The 23,259-nt window shown below is 36.6% G+C and overlaps 1 protein-coding gene across 6 annotated transcripts in view; it reads left to right on the top strand.

The window, feature by feature from the left end:
• TDRD3 (tudor domain containing 3) overlaps positions 1-23,259 on the top strand; it is a 216,896-nt gene that overhangs the window by 126,636 nt on the left and 67,001 nt on the right. For all 6 annotated transcript variants that reach the window (XM_006059568.4, XM_044926882.2, XM_044926880.2 and 3 more), the window contains 3 exons: positions 6,385-6,525; positions 10,616-10,772; positions 11,536-11,661. In XM_006059568.4, coding sequence (XP_006059630.1) covers positions 6,385-6,525; positions 10,616-10,772; positions 11,536-11,661 — 424 coding nt within the window. The remainder of the gene's footprint in view (positions 1-6,384; positions 6,526-10,615; positions 10,773-11,535; positions 11,662-23,259) is intronic.

Here is a 23,259-nt window from a genome sequence, read left to right on the forward strand (position 1 = left end):
CCAGCAATCCTACTCCTAGGCATATACCCTGAGGAAACCAAAATTGAAAAGGACAAATGTATCCCATTGTTCGTTGCGGCACTATTTACAATAGCTGGAAAATGGAAATAACCTAGATGTCCATTGACAGATGAATGGATAAAGAAGTTTTGGTATATATCCACAATGGAATATCACTCAGCCATAAAAAGGAACATATTTGAGTCAGTTCTGATGAGGTGAATGAACCTAGAACCTATAATACAGAGTGAAGTAAGTCAGAAAGAGAAAGATAAATATTGTATTCTAACACATATAAACGGAATCTAGAAAAATGGTACTGAAGAATTTATTTACAGGGTAGTAATGGAGAAACATCAATAACCTCAGATATGCAGATGACACCACCCTTATGGCAGAAAGTGAAGAGGAACTAAAAAGCCTCTTGATGAAAGTGAAAGAGGAGAGTGAAAAAGTTGGCTTAAAGCTCAACACTCAGAAAACTAACATCATGGCATCTGGTCCCATCACTTCATGGGAAATAGATGGGGAAACAGTGGAAACAATGACTGAGCGACTGGACTGAACTGAACTGAACTGAACTGAATGAACATATCCTACATGGGATCACAGTGCTCTCCAAATTGTTTGAAAGATGCATTACAGACAAATTGTCTGACTTTCAAGTGGGCATAAAAGGCCTTCTAACCTATGCAGGTTTCCTCATTACACATATAGAAAATGCTAGTGTGTTTTTGCTCACTTCATATATAACAGGTGCCCTTACGTTGTGTTGTATCTGTGCTTTTTCTGTGGGATTATTCCATTTGGAGCAAAGAGCACCATGATTCCAATCTGTGTGTATTTATTAAGTCTTCCCTGAGGTTTGTGTATGTTGGATATTGTGGTGTTTTAGATCACTGAGTGTACAGAAGAAAGAATTCAAGCAAAATATTGCTGTTCTTCAGTAGTTTTGTTTGTGGAATTTGAAATTACTCAAATTTAAAATAAATTACTGGACTGTGGAAATAAAAAAATAAAAATAAAATAGGATGGTCAGAAATTGAGAATTCTTTCAAATTTTATATAGTGTATATTCTAGTAAGGACAGTAAATAATATAAACATAGTAAATAATTAAATTACAAATTTCAGCCTTAAATATAGTAATTTGACTAGGCTTCAAGATGGTGAAATTTGTGTCAAGAATCTAAGGCAGTAAGAATTAGTGACATGATCTGAGAAGAGTGTTCCAGGGAGAAGGAAAAGCTACTGCAAAGGCTCTAAAGCAGGAGTTTATGTTGAAGGAATAGCACAGTGACTAGTAGAAGCAGAGAAAGCAGAGGGACACATTCTAGAATATAAAATCAGGAGTGATAATGGAGGTCAGCTTATGTAGGGCCCTGTAAGCCATCTTAAAGACATTCAGAAAGAAATGAGGAGCCTTTGGAGGGTTGTCAGCATATCATTATATCAGCAGACCTACATTTAGAAAGTCTAATTCTGGCTGTTGTGTTCAGAAAGGGAAGATGGGAATCATACAAGTTAGGGAATTATTGAAATAATCCAGGGGGAGAAAATGTTTTGGTAGTGATGGCAGCTGTATAGGTAGTGTGAATTGTTCAGATTCAGGTATTTTGAAAAATAACAACCATCAGAATTTCTGAGAGATTAAATACACAGCTTGCAAGAAGAGGTGTTACAAAAGACTTCAAGGATTTTGCCCTGAAAAATTAGCAGGTTAGAGTTGCTTACTTTGAATTGGAAAAGACAGGGTTTGAATAGGGTGTTTTGTTTTAAACATGTTAACACTGAGGTGCCTTTCAGGCATCCACCTGGTAATGTCTAATAGGCAGCGAGACAGAGAAGAGGTACATGGTGAGCTTTGGGATGGGTGTGTGCATTTGAGAGTGAAATGCATATGAATGATATTTAAAATCATGAGGTCACATGTGATCCCCAAGGGAATGAGAGCTGAAAGGAAGGGAAAACGATAAGGAACAAATCCTTTAGCATTTTAACCTTACCAGTTGAATGAAAGAAGTTGAACCAGCCAAGGTCTGACCAGTAAGATAGGAATTAAACAAGAGAATACAGAAATTATATCATGGAGTGTGGCGTATTGAATTTATCAAAGGTTGTTGAAACATTCTGTAAGATGTGGCTTGAAAATTAATGTAGAGTTAGGGAAGTTGTTCATTCTCTTCACATTCTGTATAGATGGTGGTAAGATAACTATAGATGTACAGATATCAGTAAGTAGGTTGATGGGGTAAAAATCTATGTAAGTTCTTTAATGATTATTTTAGTTTTTCCAGTGAGGAAGTAAGCATGGTCATACAGTCACAATGAGGGAGAAGATGTTTGAAGTTTGAGGAGCTAGGAGACATGTGAAATAGTAGTTGGGAAGATTGGGAGGTAAATGGCCTAGGAAAATGTAGTACAATTGCTAGACTGCGTTAAGGCCCACTTAGGTTTCATGGTCATGATGATCTCACAGATGCCTGACTCACATCACTTACCTTATGGGTAATGTTTATGTTGTGATGTCTTTAGATATTTGTATGTTTAGTGAGGAACAACTATTTTACAGCAATGAAAAGTAGTTCTGAAAATGCTGTTTATCTTGTTCCTTAATCTATAAAATGGAAAGAAAATAATAAAGAAATGTCTCCAGAAGATAATCCTCCCAATATTGCAATGACATAGGTTTTTTTGTTGACAGTGTAGTGTGACATGTGGGATCTTAGTTCCTGACAAGGAATTGAATCTGTGCTTCTTGCAGTGGAAGCGTGGAGACTTAACCACTGGACCAGCAGGAAATTCTTTTGTTCCTGTTTTAAGGATGAGAAGCCCAAAGCTTATGGAAAGTAGAAGTTAAGTTAAATGCCTGAGGGCTGGAACTAGGAAGTGGCTCAGCAGAGATTTAAATAGAGGAAAACAACAGAATGGGAAAGACTAGAGATCTCTTCAAGAAAATTAGAGATACCAAGGCAACATTTCATGCAAAGATGGGCAGATAAAAGACAGAAGTGGTATGGACCTAAAGGAAGCAGAAGATATTAATAAGAGGTGACAAGAATAACACAGAAGAATACAAAAAGATCTTCATGACCCCAATAACCATGATGGTCTGATCACTCACCTAGAGCCAGACATCCTGGAATGCGAAGTCAAGTGAGCCTTAGGAAGCATCACTATGAACAAAGCTAGTGGATGGAATTCCAGTTGAGCTATTTCAAATCCTAAAAGATGATGTTGTGAAAGTGCTGCACTCAACATGCCAGCAAATTTGGAAAACTCAGCAGTGGCCAGAGGACTGGAAAAGGTCAGTTTTCATTCCAATCCCAAAGAAGGGCAATGCCAAAGAATGTTCAGACATCTGCACAATTGCACTCATCTCACATGCTAGCAAAGTAATGCTCAAAATCCTCTAAGCCAGGTCAACAGTACGTGAACTGTGAACTTCCAGATGTTCAACCTGGATTTAGAAAAGGCAGAGGAACCAGCGATCAAGTTGCCCACATCCACTGGATCATAGAAAAAGCAAGAGAATACCAGAAAAACATCTACTTCTGCTTTATTGATTATACCAAAGTCTATGCCACTAGATCACAACAAACTGGAGAAAATTCTGAAAGAGATGGAATACCAGACCACTTTCCCTGCCTCTTCAGAAATCTGAATGCAGGTCAAGAAGCAACAATTAGAACTGGACATGGAACAACGGACTGGTTCCAAATTGGGAAAGGATTACGTCAAGGCTGTATATTGTCACCCTGCTTATTTAACTTATATGCAGAGTACATCATGAGAAATGGCCAGCTGGATGAAGCACAAGCTGGGATCAAGATTGCTGGGAGAAATATCAATAACCTCAGATATGCAGATGACACCACTCTTATGGCAGAAAGTGAAGAGCAACTCAAGAGCCTCTTGATGAAAGTGAAAGAGGAAAGTGAAAAAGTTAGCCTAAAACTCAACATTCAGAAAATGAAGATTATGCATCTGGTCCCATCACTTCATGGCAAATAGATGGGGAAATAGTGGAAACAGTGAGAGACTTTATTTTCTTGGGCTCCAAAATCACTGCAGATGGTGACTGCAGCCATGACATTAAAAGACACTTACTCCCTGGAAGAAAAGCTATGACCAACCTAGACAGCATGTTAAAAGCAGAGACATTGCTTTGTCAACAAAGGTCCATCTAGTCAGAACTATGGTTTTTCCATTAGTCATGTATGGATGTGAGAGTTGGACTATAAAGAAAGTTGAGCACTGAAGAATTAATGCTTTTGAACTGTGATATTGGAGAAGACTCCTGAGAGTCCCTTGGACTGCAAGGAAGTCAAACCAGTCCATCCTAAAGGAAATCAGTCCTGAATGTTCATTGGAAGGACTGATGCTGAAGCTGAAACTCCAATACTTTGTCCACCTGATGCAAAGACCTGACTCATTGGAAAAGACCCTGATTCTGGGGAAGATTGAAGGCAGGAGGAGAAGGGGGGACAGAGGATGAGATGGTTGGATGGCATCACCCACTCAATGGACATGAGTTGGAGAAAGCTCCTGGAGTTGATGATGGACATGGAAGCCTGGTGCCCTGCAGTCCATGGGGTTGCAAAGAGTCGGACATGACTGAGCAACTGAATTAAACTGAAGTCTGTATTCTTACCTATACTACATTGTTTCTCAGTCTGATAAACTTTGTATCACATTAATATAAACTCATATTTTTCCTATGGTCACATAAATAATGACTATCAAGACATTTGAAATTTTTTTTTTTTTTTTTTTTGCTGGATTGCAGGTAACAAAAATTGAATTAATCCAGTAATGAATCTCTGAAGATGTGGTTTTAATTTTAATTTGAGTTAAATTTAAATATTGTGGTGTATCAACTACCTAATAGAGATATTTATGTGTTGTCCATTGATGATCATATCACATCATTTTTCTGTTTTTCAGGTTTTATTTCTTTGTATTTTCATATGATTCAAATTAATTTCTCAGTCTTAATTAAATGTGTATCTGAAATGTTTTCTTATTGTAATCATTCTAAGACACTTTAAAAATATTACTGCTGCTGCTAAGTTGCTTCAGTCGTGTCCGACTCTGTGCGACCCCATAGACAGCAGCCCACCAGGCTCTGCCATCCCTGGGATTCTCCAGGCAAGAACACTGGAGTGGGTTGCCATTTCCTTCTCCTTTATGTGAAAGTGAAAAGTGAAAGTGAAGTCGCTCAGTCGTGACCAACTCATGGCGACCCCATGGACTGTAGCCCACCAGGCTCCTCCATCCATGGGATTTTCTAGGCAAGAAGTTATCCCTAATAAAAATCAAATGTTGGCTTCTGCTTTTATTAGATTTGTTAGAAAACTGTAAAGATATTATATAACCAGATGCATAATTTGATATTGTACAAATAACAACTGTGAGGTGCTTTTCAGTCATGAATTTGTGTCTTTCTAAACCAGAGTTCTAATCTTTCCACAGTGGTTTTGATAAAACAGACATGAGATCAAATTGAAGTTTCATTACAGAAAGAATTATTCAAATAAGTCAGAAAAATAAGAACTAGGACTTTGAAAGTTTTATACATAGTTGATAAGGTATAGCATGGTGCAGTGTATGCATGGTCAGTCATGTCTGACTCTTTGTGACCCCAAGGACTGTAGCCTGCCAGGCTCCTCTGCCCATGAGATTTCCCAGGCAGGAAGTATTGGAGTGGGTTGCCATTTCCTTCTCCAGGATATCTTCCTGACCCAGGGATCTTCCCTGCCTCTCCTGCGTTGGCAGGCTGATTCTTTACCACTTGTATCATCTGGGAAGCCCCCAAGATATAGCATACTATGCAGTTAATATAGATAATAAATCAGTAATGAGACTTTTAATCCAGTATTAAAATTTGTATTATTTGTTTATATTCTTTGATTATAGAATATAGAATATTATTCCTGTTACTGGATCATGGGTGTAATGTAACTGATTACTAAATAGGTTTGGTACCTTGCTAAAGAAAGCCTTGACATGTAGCTGGACTTGTAACACGCGTGTCATGATATCAGTCAAGTATTTTACTGAAATAATTTTTGACATCTCATCTCCATAATACTTGGATTATTTTCTATATTGTTGTCTACTTAAGTTTATTCTAATGATTTGCCTTGAAGATATAAAAATTATATAATTTTTTGAATTCCCTCACCTGGACTTGTGGAAAGATGAGATTATGACTAGTAGATGTTTAGAAAGAATTAGTTAACATTTCATTTTTTTCCTGTTAAACATAATTAGGAAACTTAACTACTTCAGTTTTGCTATATGTTTTTAGTCATAACTTAGACTTGAGAGCTTTTTAAAATGCTGTTTATTTATATTTATTTTATCTTTCTCTTATCTGAAGACCAAGACATTTGGAGGCGGCGGTGGTGGTGCTAGAAGTAATCTCAACATGAGTGCTGCTGGTAACCGAAATAGGGAAATTTTACAGAAAGAAAAGGCAAACAAATCAGAGGGAAAACATGAAGGTGTCTATAGAGAACTGGTAAGATTGAAGAACCAACCACAAAGTTTGTGTCTTTTTTTCTTTAATAGTCTTGTTTTTAAATTCTCAGAACCACTACTAACTTTTTGAGTATATTATAGACAGTGTCACAAGTATAAGAAGACTTTCATTAAGGATTCCATTTAATTCGTGGAAAATTTGGATTACTTGAAAAATAATTTACTTAAGTAAAATTTACTTAACTTTCTAATGTGTGAATGATGTCTTTTGGAATGGACTGATAAAAAGTCATCAAATTATACAGAAAACATTCAATGGAAATGATATTCTAAAAGATGATGCATCAAAAACATAGTTATCTGCCCTTTCCTCTCCTTTCCTGCATCTTTTCTCAGATTTTATCTGAAGTCATTTTGTTTTGTTCTTTGTGGAAAATATGTTGAAACAGTAAATGTATATTATAGATTCAATTGCAAAATATTACTAGATTTTTAAGATAAATGGGAAGTCAGATATTGCTGGGTATGCCACAGTGTCTTCAGATATAAGGGAACTGACAGAATTCATTTTCCTCTACCTTTCCAGCTTGAATGACCTTGGGTGATTTTGTCTAAAGAGTTCTAAGATTAGCTTAAATATTAGGATTTGTCATCTCATATAACAAGAAATCTGGATCTGGATGGTTATAAAGATTGGCAAATTAAGCAGTATAACAATGTTGGAACTCTGGTAGGCATCGGTCTAGTTTCTTGGCTTTCTTCTCTGGGTTACAGGATTCTCTGTGTGTTAAATCTTCATGCAGAAAGTTCAAAGGCAGGAATGAAAGGGGACATTTCTCTGTGTGTGGGTATTTTATCAGATAAGAAAATAATTTTGGAAATCCCCAGTAAATTCCATCTATGGTTCATTGACTAGGACTAGGTTATGTATCCGTTCCTAAATCAATCACTAGCTAAGGAGAATGGGTTTATAACAGAGCTAGACTATTGCTTCCTTGAGTACATGACCGTCTCATTGTAAAAAAAAGAAAGTCAGCTTTCAGGTTCGAGTGGATATAACAAGTTGAAAAAGACATTGTCTCTTACTCAAGAAGTGCTTTAACTTGAGTGCATTGAGAACCATTTTTTGGGAATGTCTTGCCATAGAACACTAAAAACTAGCAGTTTGGGATTGTTTTGAGGATTAAAAGCATAAGAAGGGAGTGATTATCACAAAGATGGCAAAACGGAAAGTTCCAGGAATTGTCTACTCCATCAAAACAGCTATTAAGCTGACAAACGTCTGAAGCAACTATTTTACAACTTTGGAGTCAAGTCAAACTCTTGTAGCATACAGAGAGGTGATGGATGAAGAAAGAGGCTGGTCACTGGCTGATTACGGAGATAATGGAACAAAGACTCCAGCGATCACAGATCACAAATAATATAATCCTTACCAAAAAAGTTTGGAACAGTTACTAAACAAACTTATAACTGCAGTCTTCATCAAGTAACAACACCAGTCTCTGAGGAGGAGGGAGAATTTGATTTCCAAAATTGCCACCAGTACAGTATTCAGAATTTTCAGTTCTCAGCAGAAAATTATAAAGCATACCAAAAAACAGAAAGTATGACCCATTCATAGGAAAAAGAAAGAAATTGAAAGAAACTATCCCTGAAGAAACCCAGGCATTGAACTTATTTTAAAAAAGACCTTAAATTAACTGTCTTAGAAATACAGGTCTGAAGGGAACCATTGACAAAGAGCTCAAAGAAATCAGGAGAACAATATATGGATGATATATGAGGATATATCAATAAAGGTAAATTATAAAAAAAGAAAATAGAATTTCTTGAACTAGAAAGTATAGTAGTAGAAATAAAAAATTTTCTTAGGTTCAACATCAGACAAGAGCAGGCAGAAGAAAGAATTACTGAGCTTTAATTGAGGGCAATTGAAATTACCCAGTCTAAGATGAGAAAGAGAGAAGCATGAAGAAAAATAAGCCTAAGGGATCTATGAGGCACCATCAAATATACCAGGATATACATTACAGGAGTCTCAATTGAAAAGAAAAAGGGATAGAAAAAATATTTGAGGAACTAATGTCCCCCCATTACCAAATTTGATGAAATCTACAAATCTGAGAAACTCAGTGGTCTCCTATAGGATAAATGCAGAGACACACCAAGACACATAATCTAGTTGTTGAAAGGTAGAGACAGGATATCTTGAAAGTGGTGAGAGAGAAGTAACTCATCAAATACAAGGGATCCTCAATAAATGGCCAATTTTTCATTAAAAACTATGAAGGCAAGGAAGCAGTAGGGTGATACATTGAAAGTACTGAAAGAAAAACTCTTCATCTATAATTCTATTCATAAAAACTGTCATTTAAGAATGAAGACTAATCAAAAAGACAGTTTGAAATTCTGATGATCAGGTACCCAGTGCTTTTGCCTGTTGCATGGTTTTCAGTTCTTTAATTTCAGCAATTGAAAAAAAGACTTCATTGGGGTGTCAGTGGATAGTTGCTTTAAAGTATTTTTGACAATAGATGATTTTACAGGTTGAATTGTGTCCCATCCATCATCCCAACCCCACCTACCCCCTAACAAGATAGATTGAAGTCTTGACCAGCAGTACCTTAAAGTATGACTGCCTTTCTTTGGAAATAGAATATTTACAGAAATATCAAGTTAAAAAGAGGTCATTAGGATGAGCCCTAAGCCAAGATGACACTGATTTAACCTGTATAAAGAGGGGAGATTTAGACACAGAGGCAGACACATACAGAGAAAAGTTGACATGAAGACGCACAGTGAGAAGATGGCTGTGTGACTGGAATGATGCATCTATAAACTAAGAAAAGCCAAAAATTGCCAGTAAACAACACAAATTAGGAGAGGCAAGGAAGGTTTTTTCCTAAAGCTTTCAGAACATGGACCTGCCAGCACCTTGAATGAGAGTTTGGTTAATTGCCAATCAGGTTAACAAGAAAGGTAGAATAAGTTATACCAAGGTTGAATATGAATTGATTGTTAAGAGTGTTTTTTGGTTAAATTCTATATAAGGGACAGTATTCGTAATTAGATATTTACTTGTGAAATAATTGGGAGAGGGAAAGCCTTTGAAAGGATTTTTTTTTTTTTTTTTTTTTACATTTAGATAAGTTTTGAATAAGAAGGGTGGATTATAGTTTTAATGTCCAGGCCTTTTTACATTTACTTTAGCATATCTACAACAGGGATGTCAATTTTCTCTTATGTGTAACTCTGACCTATTAATAGCTATTACTATATTTGAAAAGGATTTTGTGTTTGGAATGCATAAATCAGAGTTTTTAAAAAAGTCAGAGTTTTAAAAACAGGGTTTTTTTTTTTGTTTGTTTTTTTAAGTCCTTTATCGATGCCTATGTGGGTATGAGAGTAGATGTGAGCAACATGCATGCTGTCTTAAATACTATCTTAAAGCCTGTCCATCTCAACTCATAAAAGTACAAAAGTTAGTTGTATATTTCTCAGCTGGTTATGGTTTGATAAATGTCTTCATGGGATATGTTTATGTTACTTAAACTGTCCTTTAATTCTACTCAGGTCCAGATTTTTCAAGATATGGGATTCTGGTACTTGTAGATTTTTTTAATTTGAGGTATAGGCTGTCAAAGCTTCATAGATAGTATTGCTTATAAATATAAAGCAGAATATTGGAACAATAGAGAGTAGGAAATAAACCAAGCTACTGAGATGGTACCATTTTGTTAGCTTCTTTTTATACTTTGTATTTTTTAAGAGGTGCTATATAAATTGTATTTCCTTAGGACAGAGAAGTATTAACCATGAAAATTTTTCATTAGGTAGTTTTCACTGCCTGTTTTATTTTCAAAAGCTTTATTGTGACATATAAAATTTCTTTTTTTGTTTGTTTTGCATTTGTAATGGTGCAAAGAAAGTACTCACGGCACAACCTTGCATATCACAGATCTTTTCTTGACTGTTGGTATGAAAAAACAGCAAGCAAATAATATATTAATATTACATTTTTCCATAAACATCAGATGTAATTTTTAGTTAAAAAACAGTATATATTTAAAAACTTATACTTTGCTTGTTTATTGGCCATCGGCATAACTTTTCTTTGTTGCTTATAGGTTGATGAGAAGGCTCTGAGACACATAACAGAAATGGGCTTTAGTAAAGAAGCATCAAGGCAAGCTCTCATGGATAATGGCAACAACTTAGAAGCAGCACTGAATGTACTTCTTAACAGCAATAAACAGAAACCTGTTACAGGTCCACCTTTGAGAGGTATAATCCATTAATCAATGTGCCAGACAATATTGTTTGCTTTTCAGAGAAATGTATGTTGTTGACAGAAACTGGGTTTTGTTGCTGTGAAGTCTATAACTTCGTTTACCTTTATGGTAAGTGGAAGGAGCACCCATTTTGGAACCACAGAGACATATAGGTTATTTTTAGTCTCATAGTCTTCATCTTTATATAAAATAAAGTAGGTCTAATAAAACAAGGTTTTGAGTAATAGACAAAATATAAAATAACTGGCTCTATTTAATCTATTTCTAGAACTAGGCCACTTTTATAACTGACTAGTCTACAAACACTTAATAATTAACAGGAACATGACTTTTATTTAGTGTTATTTTTAAATTATTGTATGGTCAAGCATAAGTCATTTTTCAAATCCTAATCATATATTCTTTTAAAAAAATAAGTAGCTGCTATATAGCAGAGATTACCACAACATTGTAAATCAACTGTATTTCAAATTAAAAAAATGTGGTTAAAGAAAAATCTTATAAAAATGATTTATTTCCTTCAAACATAATTTACATGAACAAATTTCCAGATAGGCCATTTAGAAGATTAAAGGTGCTAGTTAATATAGTCATTTAAAAACATTTTTGTTATAAAGGATATAGATCATACAGAAAAATATTAAAATAAATATGTGTATAAAGTTTTACTTAAGAGGTCTGCTGATAATATTTTAGTGTATATTCTCCTTTTGTTTTTGCATGTATAATGTATGCATCTTACTTTACTTCTTAAGGTAAAGGGAAAGGCAGGGGGCGAATAAGATCTGAAGATGAAGAAGAACTAGGAAATGCAAGGCCATCAGCACCAAGCACATTATTTGACTTCTTGGAGTCTAAAATGGGGACTTTGAGTATGGAAGGTAGGCTAAACTTAAAGTAGATTTCTGTTTAAAGCACCAAACTTTATTTGGAATTATACAAGAAAAGTATAATATACTGACAATATAAACATATATTCTGAATTTTGTAAATTTATTTAATCACAAATTTCCTGTTTGACAAAAGCACAGGATAAACTTTTAATTGTTGTATTCTGAAAACGTTGAAGCTTATTTTGCCCTTTAACTGCATGATAGACAATATCATCAAATTCTTTATCCCAGTTTACTGACTGACAAAATTAGCTATGAAAACATTGTTATGTTGGAGAAATTATTAATATTATTATTATGTAATTACATATGACTTTTTGGATTCTGAAATTAGTCTCTTTTTTCTCTATGTATTAACACACTGTATGAAAATGTGTGGTTGGGGTTAGAATTAAATGAGCACAGTGAGTGAGTATGCTCTCACATTGTGGTATATTTCTTAGTATGATATATTTTAGTGATTAACATAATACTGGAAGAGATATAATTATGTTAAATGTTTATTTTTAAGCATGAAATATGATAAAGATTTACTAGAATTAAAAGATTTTAATATATGATTCCAAAGATTTGGGGAAATTATTTTTAGGGTTAATTTTCTCTTTCAGATATATTTTGAATTAAATTTAAGCTCAAAGATAAAATGCTTTTATAATAAATTTTGAATGTACAAATTTTATGAAAATGAAATCTCTCATTAGGGTACAAAGAAAAGATAATGCATTGTTTGAAAAACAAATGTTGGATGTAGAATGTAGATGATTTGTAAGTAGACATGTGAGATCAATATTTGCTTTTTTCTTTTTGCTTGCTTTTTAAAGCATGATGAATTCATTTTCTAATGCTATTTCACAAAATACCAAAAGTTTAATAGCTTAAAACATTGCAAATATATTATCTCATAGTTTCAACAGTTCAGGAGTGTAAGTGTAGCTTAGTTGAAATCTCTGATCAAGGTCTCACATACTGAAATTAAGATTTTAGCTGAGTCTATGATCTTGTCTGAGGTTTGCGGTCCTTTTGCAGGCTCATGGTGGTTAGCAAAATTCACTTACTTGTGGATATAGGATTGACATACATTGCTTTCTCATTTAATATTTCCTGGGTAGTGCTTTCAGCTCCTAGAGATCCTCAGGTCCTTGCCACTTGACCCCATCTCTAGCAGTTCACATGTTTGTGTCTACAAGGTTAGCAGGAGAACCTCTATTGCTTTTTAAAATCTCTCTGACTTATAGATATTTTTGTCCCAACCTCACTTTATACTATCCCAATCAGAGCTTCTTTGATTTCCTTTTATCCTTCTCTTTCCCTACTTTCCTTGTAGCTCAGTTGGTAAAGAAAATGCCTGCAGTGCAGGAGACCCAGGTTCGATCCCTGGGTTGGGAAGATCTCCTGGAGAAGGAAATGGCAACCCACTCCAGTATTCTTGCCTGGGAAATCTCATGGACAGAGGAGCCTGGTGGGCTGTAGTCCATGGGGTTGCAAAGAGTTGGGCATGACTGAGCAACTAACACTTCCTACACTTATTTGCTTTTGACTCCTAGAGTCTCTTCTAATTTATAATGAAGTTGAAACTGAGAATAGCAATTCTACTGTGATCTGTGTGTCTGACATCCTTCAGTTCTCACAGAGTACATCCTATACCAACAAAATTTAGTAATATAAATATTCCACTTGGAAAAAGGTATTAAAGTTAATTAAGATATATGACATGAATAATACACTCAAAACCGAGTATCAGTGTTAGACTTATTTCTGAGGGGACAGATATTTATGAACACATATTATTATTGGATATTGTTATAGTAGACTGTTTTGTATTTGCTTTGTTGTTATTAACATGTTACAGAGGAATGTGAGAAAGAAATGGACATTATAATGGTATTTCACACCCTTGATTTTCACAATGAATATAACCTGTGACCTTCATAAATCCCCAAATTCAAAAATTAGATATTTCCAATATTTGTACAGACTCTAAAATTATCAAAATTCACACTTTGCATTGATCATCCTAATGCTGGAAATTACCCCCTCCAACTTACATTAGAATTGTCTGTCCTACTTGATAACCACTGTTCTCAGAGAAGCAAATTTTTATTCTTTCCTAGAATATTGTGTGGAGAGGCCAGCTAACCAAGATGAGAGATGGGCAGAGGTTTCCTAGGGTGGGTGGCATTTAGACAGTTTAAAGAGGGAGTGTTGAGGGAAGGGTATACCAAATGTAGGGAACTCTGAATGTTCAGGCTTGGAGGCATCAAGAACATTAGTTCCTATGAATCGAAGGGTATGGGAGAGATGGAAATAGAAGGCTACAGAAGGAAGTGGTAGGCTGGATACAGATCAGGAGGATTTTGTCCTAAAATATTTTTTTTGTTGTTTTGTTTTTAATTTATTTTTAATTGGAGGATAATTGCTTTACAATATTCTGCTGGTTTCCACCATATCAAATCCCTTACAATTATACAGTGGAAGTGACAAATAGATTCAAAGGATTAGATCTGATAGACAGAGTACCTGAAGAACTATGGATGGAGGTTCATGACAGTGTATAGGAGGCAGTGATCAAGACCATCCCCAAGAAAAAGAAATGCAAAAAGGCAAAATGATTGTCTGAGGAGGCCTTAAAAATAAATGAGAAAAAAGAGAAGCTAAAGGCAAAGGAGAAAAGGAAAGACATACCCATTTAAATACAGAATTCCAAAGAATAGCAAGGAGAGAAAAGAAAACCTTCTTCAGTGATCAGTGCAAAAAAATAGAGGAAAGCAATAGAATGGGAAAGACTAGAGATCTCTTCAAAAAAATTAGAGATACCGAAAGAACATTTTATGCAAAGAAGGGCACAATAAAGGACAGAAATGGTATGGACCTAACAGAAACAGAAGACATTAAGAAGAGATGGCAAGAATACAGAAGAACTATACAAAAAAGAACTTCATGACCCAGATAACCACAATGGTGTGATCACTCACCTAGAGCCAGACATTATGGAATGTGAGGTCATGTGGGCCTTAGGAAGCACCACTACGAACAAAGCTAGTGGAGGTGATGGAGTTCCATTTGAGCTATTTCAAATCCTAAAAGATGATGCTGTGAAAGTGCTGCACTCAATATGCCAGCAAATTTGGAAAACTCAGCAGTGGCCACAGGACTGGAAAAGGTCAGTTTTCATTCCAACTGCAAAGAAAAGCAATGCCAAAGAATGCTCAAACTACTGCACAATTGCACTCATCTCACATGCTAGCAAAGTAATGCTCAAAATTCTCCAAGCCAGGCTTCAACAGTACATGAACCATGAACTTCCAGATGTTCAAGCTAGATATAGAAAAGGCAGAGGAACCAGAGATCAAGTTGCCAACGTCTGTTGGATCATTGAAAAAGCAAGAGACTTTCAGAAAAACATCGGCTTTATTGACTATGTCAAAGCCTTTGACTGTGTGGATCACAACAAAATGTGGAAAGTTCTTAAAGAGGTAGAAATACCAGACCACCTGACTGCCTCCTGAGAAACCTGTATCAAGGTCAAGAAGCAACAGTTAAAACCAGACAGGGAATAGCAGAGTGATTCCAAATTGGGAAAGGAGTACGTCAAGGCTGTATATTGTCACCCTGCTCATTTAACTTACATGCAGAGTACATCATGAGAAATGCCAGGCTGGGTGAATAACAAGCTGAAATCAAGATTGCCGGGAGAGATATCAATAACCTCTGACATGCAGATGATACCACCTTTGTGGCAGAAAGTGAAGAAGAACTGAAGAGCCTCTTGATGAAAGTGAAAGAGGAGAGCAAAAAAACTGGCTTAGAACTCAACATTTAGAAAACAAAGATCATGGCATCTAGTCCCATCACTTCATGGATATAGATGGGGAAAAATGGAAACAGTGAGAGACTTTTATTTTCTAGGGCTCCAAAATCACTGTGGATGGTGACTGCAACCATGATATTAAAGACACTTGCTCCTTGGAGGAAAAGCTATGACAGACCTAAACAGCATATTAAAAAGCAGAGACATCACTTTGCTGACAAAGTCCAGTCTAGTCAAAACTATGGTTTTTTCAGTAGTCATGTACAGATACGAAGTTTGGACCATAAACAAGACTGAGCGATGAAGAATTGATGCTTTCTAACTGTGGTGCTGGAGGAGACTCTCGAGAGTCCTTTGGACTGCAAGGAGATGAAACCTGTTAATCTTAAAGAAAATCAACCCTGAATATTCCTTGTAAGGACTTCTGCTGATGCTGCAGCTCCACTACTGAAAGGTTGTTGCTGAGCCATTAAAAATGCCGGGATTCTTGGCCTCCAGAGGAGAGGAATTCAATCCGGGGCCAGAGACAAGGCTTGCCCACTCAGAACTTTTGTTGTAATAAAGTTTTATTTAGGTGTAGAAGAGATAGAGAAAGCTTCTGACATAGACATCCAAAGAGGGCAGAAAGAGTGGTGCCCTGCTAGCCTTTAACAGTATGTTTTATACCTATCAGCAAGCTGCTAACTAGAGAAAGGAAATGTTTCAAAACTCAGAGTGGTGTCAGGCCCCTCACCTACAAGGTGCGTTTACAACCTTGTTACAATGCTACAAGAGATAGCATTGGCATCAGGTGAGTCATCCCAGGCCATAAAATGATTGACATGAATCTTAAAGAAAGGCAGGTTTCCAAGTAAACATATAGTTTCATTAACATGGATTAGGAGAACAAAGTATGAGTAAAAGATACTGGTTTGTTGAGCCCTTATGGGTTCTGAGTCTTAAGCAGAACTGATGTGAAGACAGACAGAGTCTAGGGTAAATACATAGTTCATTAACATAGCTTAAGAAAAACATTTCCATAAGAAAAACGCATTGGTTAGCTCAAGGTTTGAGAAAAGTTAAGTTCAGGTGGAACTGGGTGTCCTCCTGGCAAGACAGAATTTTAAGAGAAACCCTCTTTTATATTTGTATAGAGAAGCAGAAAAAAATCTGACACTTGTAGCTTGTTTCCTCCTGCCTCTTAAAAGAGAGATTAAAAAAAAGTCTTAACACTTGCAGCCTGTTTCCTCCATTTGGAGACCCCTGGCTTTCCTGCCTGTTACCCTCTCACTACTTCAGGCACCTGATACAAAGAACCAGCTCATTTGAAAAGACCCTGGGAAAGATTGAAGGCAGGAGGAAAAGTGGGCAATGGTGGATGAGTTGTTTGGATGACATCGTTGACTCAGTGGACGTGAATTTGAGCAAACTCTGGGAGATAGTGAAGGACAGGGAAGCCTGGCGTGCTGCAGTCTATGGGTTCACAAAGAGCTGGACATGGCCAAGTGACTAAACAACAGCAATACAGTATTTGTTTTTCTGACTTCCCTCTATACCACACTCTAGGTTCATCTACCTTGCTAGAACTGAATCAAATGTGTTCATTTCTATGGCTGAGTAAAATTCCATCGTATGTTACATACCACAACTTCCTTATCCTTTCATCTTTCAATGAACATCTAGGACATGCTTGTATATCCTAGTTATACAGCCACTGTATGGAACCATATGGAGATTCCTTAAAAAGCTATTAGTAGGAATAAAACTTTCATGGAACCCGATAATCTTACTACTGAGACAAGCATAATTGAAAAATACACATGTACCCTAATGTTCATTGCAGTACTATTTCCAGTTGATAAAAGGAGTTTTTATTTTATCCAAATGCCAATATAGAGCCCATGAGAGTAACAAGTTTGGTGCTTTCAGAAAAATAATTTGTCCATTGGCAAGGTGGAAAATGGGATTGAGACTGAAGTGAGGCTACAATTGAATACATTATAAGAAATTATTCATTTTCAATAGAATTTTATTTGTACCTGGTCTGTGATAAGTGGTAGGAATACAACATTTATTAAATGTTTCAAATTTAGAAAATTCAGGGAAATAAATGGATTATGTAGCTCTTACCCCAAATAAACTTACTGTTAGTTTGTGAGACCGAAGAAGACCCAAACATAAAACATCATAGGAATACTTATTACTAAGAATATTATTATTTATATAGTGTAAACTTTTTTATCATTTAGTCTAAATGATGTCCTTTTAATCATCTATTTAGTGTAAGCAACACTGAACAAAATACAAAGTCTTAGCAGGAGGTATTCTGAATACAATAACTATATATGATCTGGCATTTTTGTAATCCATAATAACATTATAGTCTTTATTTCAAAGATTTATTTCCAAAATAAAACTAACTAGTTGTTTTGAGTGGCTGAGAAATCCTTGAAACAGACAAACTTCAAAATACGGCTTGGTTTGTTGTTCCAGTGTTTTAAATGTTTGACTGGAGAAACTCACCCTTTCTATAGATGTTCTTCTCCCCTTAAATTCTTTCTTTGGTGATGTTGACAACATATCAGAGGAGACTGATGATAATGCACATGAGCACAAACAGCTGGATAATAAATTGATACATAAATGGACTAAAGATTCTTGTACTTGTAGATGTCTCATGCAGGCATACCTGGAAGATATTTCAGGTTTGGTTCTAGACCACCACAATAAAGTGAATATCGCAGTAAAACAAAGTTGCACAAAATTCTTTGGTTTCTCAATGCATTTAAAAGTTATGCTTATCCTAAACTACAGTCTGTTAAGTGTGCAATGGTATTATGTCTGGAAAAGTACATACTTTTATTAAAAATACTTAATTGTTAAAAAATGCTAACCATCATATGAGCCTTCAGCAAGTCATAGTGTAACATTAAAGATCACAGATCACACATCACTATAACAAATATAATACTAATGAAAAAGTTTGAAATAGTGCCTGAATTTACAAAGTGTAACACAGAGAATTTTGTTGTTGTTCAACCACTCAGTTCAGTTCAGTTCAGTCGCTCAGTCGTGTCCGACTCTTTGCAACCCCATGAATCGCAGCACGCCAGGCCTCCCTGTCCATCACCAACTCCCAGAGTTCACTCAGGCTCACGTCCATCGAGTCAGTGATGCCATCCAGCCATCTCATCTTCTGTCGTCCCCTTCTCCTCCTGCCCCCAATCCCTCCCAGCATCAGAGTCTTTTCCAATGAGTCAACTCTTTGCATGAGGTGGCCAAAGGACTGGAGTTTCAGCTTTAGCATCATTCCTTCCAAAGAAATCCTAGGGCTGATCTCCTTCAGAATGGACTGGTTGGATCTCCTTGCAGTCCAAGGGACTCGCAAGAGTCTTCTCCAACACCACAATTCAAAAGCATCAATTCTTCGGCGCTCAGCTTTCTTCACAGTCCAACTCTCACATCCATACATGACCACTGGAAAAACCATAGCCTTGACTAGATGGACCTTTGTTGGCAAAGTAATATCTCTGCTTTTGAATATGCTATCTAGGTTGGTCATAACTTTTCTTCCAAGGAGTAAGCATCTTTTAATTTCATGGCTGCAGTCACCATCTGCAGTGATTTTGGAGCCCCGAAAAATAAAGTCTGACACTGTTTCCACTGTTTCCCCATCTATTTCCCCATCTAATTCCCATGAAGTGATGGGACCAGATGCCATGATCTTTGTTTTCTGAATGTTGAGTTTTAAGCCAATTTTTTCACTTTCCTCTTTCACCTTCATCAAGAGGCTTTTTAGTTCCTCTTCACTTTCTGCCATAAGGGTGGTGTCATCTGCATATCTGAGGTTATTGATATTTCTCCCGGCAATCTTGATTCCCGCTTGTGTTTCTTCTAGCCCAGCATTTCTCATGATGTACTCTGCATATAAGTTAAATAAACAGGGTGACAATATACAGCCTTGACGTACTCCTTTTCCTATTTGGAACCAGTCTGTTGTTCCATGTCCAGTTCTAACTGTTGCTTCCTGACCTACATACAAATTTCACAAGAGGCAGGTCAGGTGGTCTGGTATGCCCATCTGTTTCAGAATTTTCCACAGTTTATTGTGTTCCACACAGTCAAAGGCCTTGGCATAGTCAATAAAGCAGAAATAGATGTTTTTCTGGAACTCTCTTGTCGTGTCCAACTCTTTTTGACTCTGTAGACTGCAGCACGCCAGGCTTCACTGTCCTTCACTATCTCCCAGAGTTTGCTCAAACTCATGTCCATTGAGTTGATGGTGCGATCTAACCTTCTCATCCTCTGTTGCCCACTTCTCTTCCTACCCTCAGTCTTTCCCAGAGTCTTTTCTAATGTGTCGGCTCTTTGTATCAGGTGGCCAAAGAATTGGAGCTTCAGCTTCAGCCTCAGTCCTTCCAATGAATATTCAGGGTTGGTTTCCTTTAGGATTGAGTGGTTTGATCTCTTTGCAGTCCAAGGGACTCTCAAGAGTCTTCTCCAACACCACAGTTCAAAAGCATCAGTTCTTTTCGGCACTCAGCCTTCTTTGTCGTCTAACTCTCACAGCCATATATGACTACCAGAAAAACTATAGCTTTGAGAATACAGACCTTTGTCAACACAGAGAATGGAAGTAACCAAATGCTGGTACCAGTGCAGTGCAGTTCAGTTGCTCAGTTGTGTCCAACTCTTTGTGACCCCATGAATTGCAGCCAGGCCTCCCTGTCCATCACCAACTCCTGGAGTTCACTCAAACTCATGTCCATCAAGTCGGTGATGCCATCCAGCCATCTCATCCTCTGTTGTCCCCTTCTCCTCCTGCCCCCAATCCCTCCCAGCATCAGAGTCTTTTCCAGTGAGTCAACTCTTCGCATGAGGTAGCCAAAGTATTGGAGTTTCAACTTTAGCATCAGTCCTTCCAAAGAACACCCAGGACTGATCTCCATTAGAATGGACTGGTTGGATCTCTTTGCAGTCCAAGGGACTCTAAAGAGTCTTCTCCAATACTGCTGGTACCAGTAGGCTTGCTCAAAGCAGAGTTGCCACAAACCTTCAGTTCTTCTTTAAAAAATGAAAAATCTGCAAAGTGCAGTAAAACAAAGTATGCCTGTATTCTCTTGGCTGTCTTTACATAATCCCATCACAATAAAGGTGACAGGATTAATATGTGTGGTCATCCTCAGGTCTCCTTTAGAGATCTTTCTGTTATTCCTTCTCTTGTTAACCCTCATACTGTTTGTATGTTCCTGGAGGAGTTGAGGCTCATAATAAAGCAAACAGTTGAAGCAAACTACTGAATTGTTTTTCTGTTTATTTTATGATTTCATATTTCTTTTTAACTGAAATAAAGCTCAGAATAAGTTTTTACTTTTGTAAAATTGAATCTCCACTTTGGGTTTCCTTCACATTTGTCATTGTTCCATAAATCTTATATTGTAAAATCAATGGGAAACTCTTCACCTAAGAAAAATGTATAAAGCTTTTCAGGATAGAGTCTCCACAAATTTTATTGGTTAAATGCCTTATGGAAGGCTAATGGGAAGAATTATGGGCTTTTAATTTTATTTACATTCATATTATCAGTATCATTATTTGGGTCTGTTACAGACCTAAGTTGATTATAAGTAATCATGATTCAGTGATGTGTATTTTTGTTTGTTTGTCTGTTTTTTAATGTTTGTTTCTAACTTAGTTAAGTCACCAAACCTCTCCTGCATCTGTGTTTTGTGTCATTTATGCTCTCTGAGGATTTTATTTAGTTTGGGCATCCCTGGAAGCTGTGTTTAATTTAATAAGCCCAGGCCTGGATGCACTTGTTATGTGATATCAAATTCTGTGTAATACGTTAGGTTTTTTAGGAAAAAATAATACATCCTCTAAGAATGTGTTTTTGACAGATTTAATGCAGGTAAGTAACACATTTGCTTTCACAGTGTATTATATAATTTTCTGTAAAAGAATAAAACTATCATTCCTTTATTCTGATTTTTAAAAACTCCCATCAGATGTACAGTTATGCATTGGCGATGATGTGAATTTGGTCCAAGCCACTAGAATAAAGCAAGTCACATTTTTTTTTTCTTAATTCCTAGGGCATGTAAAAGTTATGTGTACCTTATACAGTAGTCTATTAAGTATGCAATCAGTTCAGTTCAGTCGCTCAGTCGTGTCCGACTCTGCGACCCCGTGAACCACAGCACGCCAGGCCTTCCTGTCCATCACCAACTCCCGGAGTCTACCCAAACCCGTGTCGATTGAGTCAGTGATGCCATCCAACCATCTCATCCTCTCTTGTCCCCTTCTCCTGCCCTCAATCTTTCCCAGCATCAGGGTCTTTTCTAATGAGTCAGCTCTTTGCATCAGGTGGCCAAATTATTGGAGTTTCAACCTCAACATCAGTCCTTCCAATGAACACCCAGGACTGGTCTCCTTTAGGATGGACTGGTTGGATCTTCTTGCAGTCCAGGTGATTCTCAAGAGCAAGAGCGTTCCAGAAAAACATCAATTTCTGCTTTATTGACTATGCCAAAGCCTTTGACTGTGAGGATCACAATAAGCTGGAAAATTCTGAAAGAGACGGGAATACCAGACTACCTAATCTGCCTCGTGAGAAACCTGTATGCAAGTCAGGAAGGAACAGTGAGAACTGGACATGGAACAACAGATTGGTTCCAGATAGGAAAAGGAGTACGTCAAGGTTGGGTATTGTTACCCTGCTTATTTATCTTATATGTAGAGTACATCATGAGAAATGCTGGGCTGGAGGAAGCACAAGCTGGAATTAAGATTGCTGGGAGAAATATCAATAACCTCAGATATGCAGATGATACCACTCTTATGGCAGAAAGTGAAGAGCAACTGAAGAGCCTCTTGATGAAAGTGAAAGAGGAGAGTGAAAAAGTTGGCTTAAACCTCAACATTTAGAAAACTAAGCTCATGGCATCCCATCACTTCATGGCAAATAGATGGGTAAACAGTGGAAACAATGGCTGACTTTATTTTTCTGGGCTCCAAAATCACTGCAGATGGTGACTGCAGCCATTATGACCAACCTAGACAACTTATTAAAGAGCAGAGTCATTACTTTCCCAACAAAGGTCTGCCTATCAAAGCTATAGTTTTTCCAGTGATCGTGTATGGATGTGAGAGACATGCAATAACACTGTCTAAAAAACAATGTATATACCTACCCTAATTAAAAATTTCCTTATTACTCAAAAATGCTAAGCATCATCTATCAATTCAGAGTTGTCACCAATCTTTAATTTGTAATAAATGCATATTGGCAACTTTTTTGTTATGCCTTTTGAGTCAAATGTAGTTCTACCTGACATTATTGTCAATATTATGAAAAAAAATGAGGTTAGATTACACTGTTATATGAGAGTAATCACTAAAGTGTCTGTGACCTCTAGCAGTTTGATATCAAGTTGGTAATATTAAGTTGATCAATTTGTGATAGCCTTGTATTCAGAAAGGGTTTTATATATAGGCTTTAAAATTTTTTTGGTTTTTGTAGACTAGATATAGTCCTGGCTAGATCAGGCCAGCTCTCAAGTTTACATACTTTAAGTTTATCAATAAATTACTTCAGTAATATGTAATTACCATTTAAAACAATGCCCACTGAAAATATGGGCACTAGAAATATGTATTTTAAGTGTCAGCTTGGGACAGAAAAAGTAGGTTTTATTCTTTCTGTTATCATGGAAGATATCTAGGTTGGCCAGAAATAGAGGGAAGGGATACCTTAAGATAATAACTTTACTGTTTTAACTTTCTACATCTTAAATAAG

This window comes from Bubalus bubalis, chromosome 13 (genome assembly GCF_019923935.1).
Source record: "Bubalus bubalis isolate 160015118507 breed Murrah chromosome 13, NDDB_SH_1, whole genome shotgun sequence".
Taxonomy (NCBI): Eukaryota; Metazoa; Chordata; class Mammalia; order Artiodactyla; family Bovidae; genus Bubalus; species Bubalus bubalis.